Source organism: Diplotaxodon limnothrissa, linkage group LG3 (genome assembly GCF_057381915.1).
Source record: "Diplotaxodon limnothrissa isolate DT_005_m linkage group LG3, D_limnothrissa_male_GT1.1, whole genome shotgun sequence".
Lineage (NCBI taxonomy): Eukaryota > Metazoa > Chordata > Actinopteri > Cichliformes > Cichlidae > Diplotaxodon > Diplotaxodon limnothrissa.
The window spans coordinates 20465082-20478017 of NC_140598.1; the positions used below are offsets into that span (position 1 = coordinate 20465082).

The following is a 12936-nucleotide window of genomic DNA, read 5'->3' on the forward strand; positions in this document are numbered from 1 at the left end:
ATGAAGACTTCATCTGTGTCTCTGCTCCTCGGTGAGTCAAACGCTGAAATCCTTCACTCACTCATAGCGTTCATTTATCTTATAACACAGTAACAGAGTGTGTGCTGGATGCTCTCACTGACTGACTCTAAAATGAAATCTCTTCAGGTCTGTCCAAAGTCTGAAGTTACGTTTATGCGAGAAGAAGAGTTCACTCTTCTTCTTTAGTGTTTTTGTTGTTTTATTTGACATTTGTTCGTCAAGTTTGACAGAAATCAAGTAAAATGTGTTTGTTTTTTTACGGCAGCTCACACTTTTAACTCAGAGGCACCAAATGAAGAGAAATTTGTTCCTGACAGGTGAATGACAATGAAAGTGTGTTTGTATAGTTGTCTCATCAACAGTTTGTATGTTTTGCTGCTCAGAACCTTTTTTCATCTCAAAGTTCAGATCCATCGTGTGTTCTGGACTCAGAGAGTTGGACCTTCATATCCAGTTTGTTGTCTTTAACATGTTGACTTGTAGAGAAGTCAGGCAACCTCTTTTTTTTATCGAAGATCAACTTTCACTCAGGAAACCACAGCTGCTAGCTGCAGGTACCACATGCTCCTCTGGTCTGTTATGTAGTCTTCACTTCCACTATAGAGAGCAAACTTTCCTTCATGTGGACTCTAATGAAAGGACTGGAGACTGTTTTTTGTCATTTACCTTACTTTTGTGTATTTTGTTTTCTCATGATGAGCTTCAAACAGAAGCAAACTGGGACTCAAACCTGTGAATAAAGATCAATGAAGCAGCTTCTCCAGGTTTTTATTCATCAGCTGATGCTGAATAAACAACTAACCCTTATCCCATGGCTTTGGTTTATAAGTTCTGACTGTTTAATCCTGAGAATGCTTTTCTTGCCTGCTGTACCCCTTACTCTTTTATTCCCCATTGCCCATCCACCCCAAACTGCTGAGTCTTCATGAAGCCTGAGTGGGGAGCAGTTTCTCTTCTGCTGCCAATAATCAACAATTCCCCAAAATCTGCTTAGTTTGGGAAATATTTAGGTGCAGGGTGTTGGATTGTCAAAACAGATATGACGCCCACCTCATTCAGACCAAGTGTACCAACATAGTTTCGTCAGCATGTGTTAAAACTGAGCTGGCGCTTTGTGTGATGTTTATAAGTCTAAATGTACTTTGAAAACCTAAACAGAACCTTCAAAGCGAATTAAAGGTCTCCCCCCTTTAATGTGATGTTTTTGGAACAAGACCAGATTGAAACAGGTTCCTGCCCTCTGACCTTCAGTGACCTCTGACCTGTTGCAGGTGTGTGTGTGCTGCTGCTGTCTGCACTGACTGTTTGTGCAGGTGAGTAGATGAAGTGCACCATGGTCCAGGACAAACACTGAGTGTAAACACTGATAGAAACTGTCCGTCTGTCCTCCAGTCTCTCTGAGCGTCAGTCCAAACCTTCAGCAGTTCTTCACAGCAGCCTCAGTGTCTCTGACATGTGACGGTCAGCTGGGCTCTGATGGATGGATGGTGAAGAGGGACACAGGAAGTGGGACTGAGTCATGTGGAGCAGGGGGGCGGGGCTTCGGGAGGTTCAGTGGTCCATCCTGTGTTTTTGATGAGTTCAGCCCAGTAAGTGGAGTTTACTGGTGTGAAGGTGAAGCTGGAGAGAAGAGTGAAGAAGTCAACATCACTGTATCAGGTAATGAAGTCATTCATTTCATCAGACTAACAGCAGACTGTTATACCACCTCTACATCACTCTGTGGGTCTTTTCCTCAGATAAAGAAGTGATCCTGGAGATCCCTGCACTTCCTGTGAGGACAGGAAGTGATGTCACTCTACACTGTAAAAACAAAATTGGTAGCACAGCTGCAGCTTATTTCTACTTTAATGGACGTCCTGTTGGACCTAAATCAGAGCACATAATCACCATTAACGTGCAGCAGTCTGATGAAGGTCTCTACTGGTGTTCTACTGATGAGTTTGGATCATCTCCTCAGAGCTTTCTGAGGGTCAGAGGTCAGATCACTGTTTCCTGTTAAAGCTTAAACCTGTTGAGCTGATAACAAACTGAATGACCCAGCTTCATATCTTTCCTGCAGATCCTACTACACCAACACCACCAACAACAAAAACATCAGCAAACATCCATATCTCCTGTTCTCCTCCTCCTCTTCCTAATCCCTCCTTCATCATCCCAGTCATAGTTACTGTAGGTTCTCTGGTCCTTGTGGTTCTGGTTTTGGTTCTAGTTCAGCTTCTTTGGAAGAAACACACAGATATGATATCTGTCTGTCCCACCTGGGCTCTTTTGGTTCAAGCAGCAAATTAAAATATTTTGAAATTTCACTTGAGAAAATCTGAGGGACTTTCCTGTCTGCATTTATTTTGTAGAGCACTGGGTCCCAACATCTTTAGACTGATGCGTTCCCATGGCCCAATTGAAAAGTTTTAAAAGTTCTGGAAGTGGGTCCATAAAAATGAAAAGTATTACTGATATAAACTGGGCTTATCTCTCATTCAAAGTCACGTCCAGACAGCTTCCATCAGGGTTTCAATTTTAGGATCGCTCCCTAGAAATTAGATTCAGACTAAAACCCCACAGACACAAACACCAGTTTGGGTTGTTTTTCCCGATTGGCTGTCACTTGTTAAGGTGGTATGATACAGGAACAGTGTTCTGTGGTCTCATCACTCTGATGCTGCCATCATGGCTCTGCTTAATCCATAATCAACCAGTCTTTGCTCCTGAATCCTGTACCTGTAACATCAGACTGTCTATGAAGGTCTTCTAAACATCCTACAGCAGTGAAGTGATCACCAACGTTCATTCACATCACATCATTTCTGCAGGGAGACACCAGCCAGCCTCTACAAATGATGTCACATATGCCGAGGTCACCATTAGAGAGTCAGCCAATAAGATGTCAGTCATCCAACCAGAAGTGATTTACTCCAGCCTGAGCATAAACACTACAGGTACACATTCTAGCAGGTGACATAAATGAGCGATAAAAGCAAGAGAAATTGAGAGTTGAAGAAGATGAGACTTTTTTCTCCTCTTCATGCTGCCATGTGTATTTGACCTCTGTCTCTAAATTAATCTGAAAGTTTCTTGTTCTGGACAAATTTAAATGTAAACCCATTTTCTAAAAATTTTAAATTTAAAAAATGTGTAAATAAACAAAGAATACAAAGATTTGTAAATCTTATATTTTATTAACAACACAATACCAAAACCAGGTTAAAAGAAGAGAAAACCAAGTGGTACCAAAGACCAACAGCTGGAGGAGGAACACTTCCAGAAATGACTGTCAATGAACACAGTTCACCACACCACCTATTCCAGGAGCGCAGCTTCATAGTAGGAGAGTCAGGTGCTGAACTGGCCTGCCTGCAGTCCTGATCTTTCATCAATGAAAACATCTGGAGCATCATGAAACCAGAAGCAGGACAAAGAAGAGCCAGGACTGCTGGGCGGCTAAAACCCTCCATCAGACACGGATGGAGCAACATCCCACTCCCAAAAAGTCCAAAAGCTGCTGTCCTCAGTTCACAGACATTTCCAGAATGATGTTAAAAGGCGAGGCTGTACAGGAGCATTACAAAATTACACTTCTGATATGTGTTTGGTTTTCTGTCTTTGAGAGAATATGAGACTTGAAAATCATTGGATTCTGTTTTTATTTGTTTTAAACAGCATCACTACTTTGAGGTCGTAACATGTGGTCATGGAAAAAATATTTTTACCTCAAATATATCAAAAGTTTTGAAAGTGGGACAGGAACGCAGGATCCACAGCAGGTCTGCAGCTCTGTCGCTAGTTTCCTGTTTTACAGTTAACGTTGTCACTGGTTTCCACTAAACCTTTACTGTGGTCTCTGTGGTCGAGTCACTGTTTGAAAAATGGGACAGTGACAGTGTCAGACAGCCGTGGCACTGATCCTGCAGCTTCAACAGATCGCTGCATTGGAAGAATGTGATTGGTACATAGTGTGAGGCAGTTCAGGTTAGTATGAACGTCTGCCCTTTTCCAAAATAAATGTGGGAAATTTTCTTTATCCATGTGTGTTTGGTGAAAAATAAAGTTGTCGCTCAGAGAGAGATCAAAGACGAGGTTAGGCCACCTTTTGGATTCCACACGAGGAGCTGATGAAGATGCAGAGTCACCAAAGTGACGGGAGAAAGTTCTCCTGTGTGAGATGCAGCAGTCACATCAAAAGCAGATAAATGGTGAAGTCACCTGAGTCAGTAGCTGTTTTTCCCAGAGTCGAGTGTTCATTCACCCACATCAAAACAGGTGCTGCTCGTGTGGTTAACTGATGAGAGAAGCTGAAGTCTCTGCGTGACAGGGCTTCCTTGTTGACACCAGTGGGAAATGATCAAAGGTAAAACAACCGGTGTGATAAACCACGAAGTGTTTTATGTGTTTAAGTTCAGTTTAACTGCTGTTCGAACGTTGTGGACTGTTTCCCGCCATGAAGAAAGAAAAGATAAACAGTGTCTGACAGAACATGAGAGTGTGCTGAACTGGATCAAATTATTACTGAGAATGAAATACCATGACCTCATGAACTACAGTAAACTAAGAATGATGATGATGAGTAGAAGGAAGAAGACTACCTACAACCTCCCTCCTCAAATGCCTGTCTCCTCAAGGTCAGCTTTGTTTCACTCAGCAGTTCCACCTCAACAACGCCGTGTGGTTCAGTCGAATTTTCCCATATCAGTTATAGTTTCCCTGCTTTCTTTCTTTCTGGTTGTTTCTGCCCTCCCGTGACCATCCTAGAGCCTGTCTCTCTGCCTGTTCCTGCTCACAGAGAGGCTTGTACCCTGCCTTCCCCTGCACCCTTTCCAGTTCCCTGAATGGTGGTCGCTGTGGTCCAGTCAGTCCCAGTTGCCTAGAGCAGCTAGGGCTCCGCTTGTCCCTGCAACCATATCAGTTCCTCAGGTAGCAACAGCTAGTGTCCAGCTGTCACCTGCTCCCAGCGTGAGGACATCCAAGGCCCAGTCCACCTTTGCACCCTGGCTGGTGTCCAACTACTTCCCATGCCTGTCCCTACTTCCCAGGGTGACAGTGGCCAAGACACAACCTATCCTTGCACTCGTACCCATTCCTTGGATTGGGACAGCTGTTCAGCCAATCCCTTCAGCAGTACCTGTTCTAAGCGCTCAATGAATCTTAATACACCATAGAAGCACAAGCAACAGGGGTGGGGGTAAGCCGGTGTAGACAGCACATCTGGTCCTGTAGCATGCGCTGGGCCCAGATCTGCCCCCTGACCTCGGCCTTGGAGATAAGCATGCAGAGGTGTTTGGGGTGCAAAGGATGGGAACGAAGATTCTAAACACAGTCTGTTATCATGGAGAAAGGTCTTGTTGTCCAGCTCCAGCCTTGAGGCCACAGCTGGCGCCAATGTGGTAGGCGCATGAGATGGTAGTGATTTTCCTTTAGTGCAAAAACTGCATGCCAATTTTACAGTTGCTCTAGATGTCCGTCACTGGTCTCTCAATCTCCAAGATGTTATTACTATTATTATTATCTCGTTATTACTATTACTAAGCTCTTTTTAGCGGCTATTTGACCACAAACAGCTGGTGCAGCTTTGCTAGATTAACCCAATGATTTAAAATCATGGTTGACATTAAATATTTTGCATGTAAATGATCAAAGAACGTAGATTTTACGATTTGAGCCCCGTTATTATCTTTAGGGTGAACTTAGCCCTTTGGAAAACTCCAGAACTTCCTGATTAAAAAATTTGCAAGTGATTTCTTTCATGGCAGTTTTTCATTTGTGAAACAAATCAATTCCGTTGTAAAAGCCAACTTCTTCCAGCTCAGGGCAAAAAATAAGAACATTTTGTAATCTGCTGACTTTAGAAAGTTATTCATGCATTTATTTAATCCAGGCTTGATTACTGTGATAGTCTTTATTTTGGTATCAGCCAGGCTCTGCTCTCTCATCTTCAGCTTGTTCAGAATGCTGAATCCCAGTGGGATAAGGTAGAGATTTCCTGTCCTCTGTTGATTTCCCCTCCACGATATTCATTTGATCTTAATGCGCCTTGCTGCTGCATTTATGGTGGCCCATGAAGGATTCGCGAGACCCATCCTTCAAATCTGGGGAGACAGAGGACGCATTTGTGGGCCCCATTTGGAGGAGCCTTCAAATATGAACAACCTTCATCGCCTCACTGTGACGTATTCGGCCTACAAATGCGGCCTCTGAATTTGGCAACAGCCAAAGACTATGTGACTGTAACATTAAATTAACAGTGTCTTTAAATGACCTTTGACCTTTAGTGACCTCTGACCTTCAGTGACCTCTGACCTCCTGTTGCAGGTGTGTGTGTGCTGCTGCTGTCTGCACTGCAGGTGAGTTGATGAAGTGAACCATGGTCCAGGACAAACACTGAGTGTAAACACTGAAGTGCTTCACTCATCTGTCACAGATAGACACACTAACAGAGTGTGAGCTCTCACTGACTGACTCTCAAATCAAATCTGTTCAGGTCTGTCCACAGTTTCATGTGTTGTTTAGGCGACAGGAAGAGTTCACTCATCTTCTTTTGTGTTTTGGTTTTATTTGATATTTGTTTGTCATGTTGTGAAGAGGAAATCAAGTAGAGATGTTTTCAGTTTCTGTAACATGATGGTTTGTATAGATATCAGCCAACAATCATCAGATATCAGCTTTCACTCAGGAAACCACAGCTGCTAGCTGCATGTACTAAATGTTTGTCTGACCGGCCTTTGTTGTATAGTCTTCACTTCCTCTTCTGTTTACAAATTTTCCATCATGTCAACTGAGTCAAATTTAATTTCTCTCAGAGTTTGTATGCTTTGTTACTTTCTGATGATGAGCTTCAAATATGAGCAAAGTGAGACTCAAACAGGACGTAAACCTGCAAATAGAATCCATGAAACAGCTTTTTCACACTGTTCATCCCACAGCTGAGGTGGAATAAACATCTAACCTTCAAGAATGTGCTTTTTTATTTTGCAAGACCTGCCTGCAGTACCTTTACTGTCCACTTACCCAAAGCTGCTGAGAGCCTGAGTGGGGAGCATCAACTCAAACAAACAACAAATCAGTGGAGTTTACTGGTGTGTCATTCCGTTACAATCGAGGTGAGTGGCTGCAAATTTCCACCAGGTTCTTGAACCTCTTTCATATCCGCCCCAAGCAGGCCCATAATCTCTTCATCTGCTCCACTCACCTGGAGCTGATTTTTGGCAATCAGGCTGGAGATATTTAAGCCTCACACTGACGTTCCTTCTCCACCAGTTAGTCAGCTACTCCATGTTGGAGCTGGCTTTTATGTCCCCTGTTCTCGTGTGCCTTAGTTTTCCACGTCTCTTACTCTACCTTAAGCTCATCCCTTGGACCTCGAACAACTTACCTTCACTCTGGAAATCTCTCCGTGCCTCACCGGCCTGCCATCCCGCTCCATCCAAACCTGTGGAACGTAGATCAGCCAGCTCACACCATCCAACTGACCTGGGCCCTGTTTCAGGAAGCCGGTTTAGTGGAAAAACTGAGTAAGTATACCCTGAGTTAACGAAAACTCTGGGTTTTCGGTTTCACAAAGCGAGTTCAGCTGCAGCCTGAGTGAGTCACTATGACGACACACTCCGTGAAGCTAACCTGCCCCCTAGCAGGTTTACCACAACTAACCCTGACTGTCTCCGCCCCTTTGTCGGAAACCTGACAGTAGGAAGTGTCGGACATGGCGTGCCACTTCCTTGAAGAGCCAGTAGATTGTGAAGCCCAAATTCTCCGCAGAGCTCTCCGCCGGGAGAGAGTGATCAGAGCGCGTTTGGACATTTTATCATTTCCTGATGATTTTCTGTGCGAACGTTACCGTTTCTCAGCACAATCTATAATTTATTTGGATAACATCCTCAGGCCATATATTACGCATGTGACACATCGCGGACATGCGCTCAGTCCATTGCATATTATTTGTATTGCACTTCGGTTTCTTGCAAACGGGAGCTTTCTGTATAATATTGGTGACGCTGAGCACGTTTCCAAGGCTACCGTCTGTCGGGCAGTCAGGAATGTTACAGTTGCACTGAAACGTCTCCTGTACTCGTTTGTGGTGTTCCCCGGTCACAGACCCACAAGATTTATCAAAGAGGGATGCCACAAAATTGCAGGTATCAGGATGACCAAAACTTAATGTATGATGTGGTGATACTTGGACTACTACTTAAATTGCACATTTATTTTCAGGGTTCCCAGGCGTGATTGGCTGTACAGATGGCACTCACATTCCAATCATTGCTCCTTCAATAAATGAAGGAGACTATGTGAACAGGAAGTCTTTCCACAGCATCAATGTACAGGTACATAGTTCCCTGTAGCATGTCAAACTAACAAATTATTTCATTATAGTAATGGATGCTAATTTGTGTTCTCTGCACTGTGAAGATCATATGTGATGCTGCCAACATTATCACAAATGTGGAAGCCAAGTGGCCAGGCTCTGTCCATGACTCACAAATATTCCGTGAATGTACACTGAGCACAAAATTTGGACATGGTGAGTTGAGAATACTTTAAAATATATAAAGACCAATTGCTTCAGGGACATTTGAACTGAAGTGTACCCTTCTGTCTTAGGAGAGTTCACTGGCTACTTGCTTGGTGATAGGGGGTATCCATGTTTACCCTATTTGCTTACCCCTTACCCTGACCCTGAACCGGGCCCACAGCAGCGATATAATCTGGCTAATTGCAGGACAAGAGCCAGAATTGAAATGACTATCGGAATGCTTAAGGCCCGGTTCCAGTGCCTGCAAAGACTCAGGGTCACCCCAGAAAGGGCATGTGACATTATTGTGGCATGTGTGATTCTTCACAACATTGCCACAATTAGAGGAGAACACTGTCCTTCTGAACCAAACATCAGCAGTGATCCAAACCATGAACATCCTGACCCTCCCACGGACATACAAGATGGAAGCGCAGTCAGAGACACCATATGTCACAATCATTTCTTTTGACCCATCACCTCAACATGTTGAAAGAAGAATAAACAGATTTTTTGTTCAACTGGCTTTATTGGTCGCCTGTGTTTCCTGTACACAAAGTATTAAAAGATGTAAACCTCATAAAGTGTCTCTGTTGCTTCCTCCTCTGTAACAGCTGTCAATGTTTCTTCATTATTTTCCTGTAGTAAAGAAATAAACAACATTGCTGTTCTACTGTAAACTCATATAATCTGTGGAGTATTACTCACAACTGCATGTTGGTCTGGCTCAACAGGAGGCTGCACCAGATGCAGTACACCATCACCATCAACTGATAGAATATGAGGTTTATACAGGTCACTTATAACTTACAAGGGACCAAATGGCAATTAACAAACATACCAAGCACCTTACACTTCATTGTCATTATGCTCTCAAAGACAACCAAGGCTGAGGGAAGGCAAGATCAGTCGGAAAATAACTTCACTACAAAATAATCCATTATGGTAAAGAGTTTATCAGATGAATGAGTAGCACTGCAAAGGTGACTGTGAAGAAAGGATGTATGCACATCATGTATTATTTTGAATTTACCCCTTATGTAGGCACTTGTGTCTTGCGGGGTTATTGCCTCAGAGGATGTCCCCGCAGAGATGCCTTCGGCCACAGGGCGCCCACTGTTTTGGCTGAGGGCCAACTGCTCAGCCTCTGTGAGTGGTGATGGTGGAGGACCCCCACCTGTTTTTCGGGCCTCCGCTTTTTTTCTGTTGGCTATAACGGGCCACATTTGAGCATACAGAGTAAGCAAATATGTACTTGTAATGTGCTCAGATAATTTCAATAAGTGCTTACAGACAGAAAATTAATGTAGCCTCTAACTGCAATTGATTTACATGGGACAAACAGACCAAGCACTATGGCTCATAATACAATTACACCTTACCTGTTTGGACTATATTTTTATATTTCATTTTTACTTGCTGCCAGGAACGTTTGGGGCCTGTTGGGTTGCACCTGCGCTCACATCACATCACGGAATAAAATGTATAAAATAACAAATAAAATAACATATGATAAAATAACGTGTTAAATGGGTGGAAATCCCTCGATCAATGTTTATATTAACACTCACGCATTGACTCTGTCGGCTATGTTTTGCCATGCATGCTTTTGCAGCTGTGGCTGTGTTACTTTTTTCCGCGGAATTTGCATGTTATCGGCATGTGCTGCCATCAGAATTTCGGCCTCAAGCGCTGTAAGATACATTGATCGCGCCTTCTTTCCCTCCGTCTCCATGGTGACTCGCTTAATCTGTGCTCCGCTTATCAGGGCTTTATGTATCCTCGTCCGCGCGCTTCACTTGGGGTTAAAGCAACTCCGCGTTGACTGAACTAATTGTTATCAGCCTTTCTGAAACGGAATATTCCGAGTTGGACAGTTCGGGGTTACTCAACCGTGAGTGTCGTTTTTCACTCTGAGTTTTCCAAACCGGCTTCCTGAAACAGGGCCCTGGACTCACACTGCCCCTCCCTCAAAGCGTTTTTCACTCCAACTCCCAGTGAGCTATAAATACAGCTAAACTTACCCTCTCCAGTGTTTCCCCTTCTTCTAACTCCGTTCTCCTGACAGCTAGACCTAAGCTGTCACGCTCCAGTTACCCTTCCAGCCCAATTTCCGCTTTTGGTCCACAACCAGGTTATCAGGTTTCTCACGCCAAGTCACTGTTACATTCTGTGTGGCTGTTTTCTGCTACTGCCAAGTGTTAACCTGTGCTAGACCAATAAATGTTGTTAAACCCTGCTTCTCCTCCAGGGTTCTGCTCAGTTCTGGCCCTCATGACACGTTCATTTAATCATCAGAATAACAGCACGCTGTTTTAATTTTTATATAAAGAAAGGATCCTGACATCCTGACACTTCCTGAAAAGACAGGAAGTGATGTCACTCTACGCTGCAAAGACAAAACTGGTGGCATAGTCACTGCTTATTTCTACTTTAATGGACAACTAACCAAAACAGAGCATCATGATTAATGTGCAGCAGTCTGATGAAGGTCTCTGCAAAGAGGTCATTAAGAGTAACTGTGTCTGTTTCTACATTGAAACTGTGACACTAACCTCTGTCCTGAAGGTCATTGACCGAATATTGATCATGTGAGTCATCACATGAGCAGAGGTGTGAATACAGGCGTAGGTCATTACAGGTGAACAGGTGAAGCCTCCATGAGACATTGATCTCAAGACTACTGAAAAACGTGATCTTCTTCACAGTGCTGCTTCAGCTCACTGACGTTTATGTACGTTATGCACAGCTCTCTGAAATCCCACCAACACATTTCATTCAATGTTAGGGTCTCGGCTTTGGACTATCGCAGCACCTCAATTTCAAAAATGGACAAATGAACAAAAGCATTTTGTTCTCAGACATTCAGACTGTCTCTAAACATTCTCAGTAAAAAAAATTACAAATAATCTGAGTTCAGTTCAACAGACAGAAACTCAAACTCAGTCCTTCACTCACTCATACACAACAACACTGACGTCGCCACACAGGTGAGAACGAAGGTAGGCTGGGAATCTTTGGAGACTTCAGAGCTCATGTGGACAATGACAGTGAGACCTGGGTGGCGTGACTGGGCACATCATGCGAAGGCCCAGGTCTTTGGGGCCTACAGACACCACAAAAGAAGAAGATCAAATGGAAAATGAATGATGGAAACTGAGGTCAGAGCTGCAGACTTGCTGGTGAGGAGAGGTAATGATCTTCAGGCAAGGCAAGCGCTGTTCAGTCCTCTCCTCATCTTCCTCGTGCTCCTTTGTATATTCCATGTAGCATTAAAGGCACAAATGAGTTTAAACAGGTAAAGTCAGGTAAATGGATCCTGGTTATTGATTCAAAGTGACTAAAGTCAGTAAAGAATAAATGTTTAGGCTTTATTGTGTCAGTCAGACAAACATTAACAGTAACCTGTCTCTTCTATCAGACACAGAGATGAGTGATGACATCAGAAATAAACCTGAGTGCAAACAAAGGGAAATGTTTCTTCTGTGAGCTGTGTGACGTTAGCACTGACCAGCAGAGGGCGTCAGAGTCACATGATTGAAAATAAAGGCATAAATTGTCCAAAATTAACTTTCTTTATTTCTGTTCCCTTTATGTGTCTCCTTTCATCTTGCCTACTTGTCTCCTCCCTCCTTCCACCATGTCTTCCCCACTCTCACATTCTTGCTTCTCCAGTCTCATTGTTCCTTCCTCCTCTATGTATGTCTCCTTCATCGCTTCTTTACTCTTTTTACCCTTCTCTTCTTTCACTTTATCTCCTGCCTCCTCCTATGTTGCCTCTATCTTCTTGTCTCAAAGTTTCCTTCATCCTTCACTCCTCCTTCGTTGCCTAGTCTCTCCTTGTCTCATTTATTTCACTCTTCTTTATTTTCTTCTTTTCAGTTTCCTCCTTGTCTCTCATTGGTTCCTGCCTCCCTGTCTCCTCCTCCCTTGACTGTGAGGATTCGTGAAGGTGAAACATGTTCAACACAAACTGATTCTCCACACACATCTATGGGCTCAAATTGTGGTCATAAATATTTTGTACTTGTAAATCTGACCGACTAGTTGTGAATAGAGATGGCACGATACCACTTTTTTATGTCCGATACCGATACCGATATCATAAATTTGGATATCTGCCGATACCGATATGAATCCGATATAGTGTTTTTTAATCAACAAAACTGTTTTTTAAAATATCTTGCTGCATTTTGCAAGTCTGCAAGTTCATACTCAAGTTTAAAACAACAACTACACTAAAGCTATTCTGTTATACCTGTATACAAAAAAAATATTTCATAGTTCAGCAATACTGATCAATCTAATAAACTTAGACCTACACCATCCTCCCTATTCTGGTATTTTAAAGAGTACTTAGCGTAAATATTAAGCAACCTAACTAATAGGGTTCCAACTCCCAGCAACAACAA

The 12936-nt window shown here is 43.2% G+C and overlaps 1 protein-coding gene across 1 annotated transcript; it reads left to right on the forward strand.

Annotated features, from left to right (window-relative positions):
* Positions 1-12474, forward strand: LOC146634857 (uncharacterized). Its single transcript, XM_085349978.1, has 7 exons — positions 1-31; positions 1293-1334; positions 1414-1680; positions 1761-2018; positions 2084-2257; positions 2832-2960; positions 12407-12474. Exons 1-7 carry the CDS (start codon positions 1-3, stop codon positions 12472-12474), a joined length of 969 nt encoding a protein of 322 aa, XP_085206104.1.
* The last annotated feature ends 462 nt before the right edge of the window (positions 12475-12936 follow it).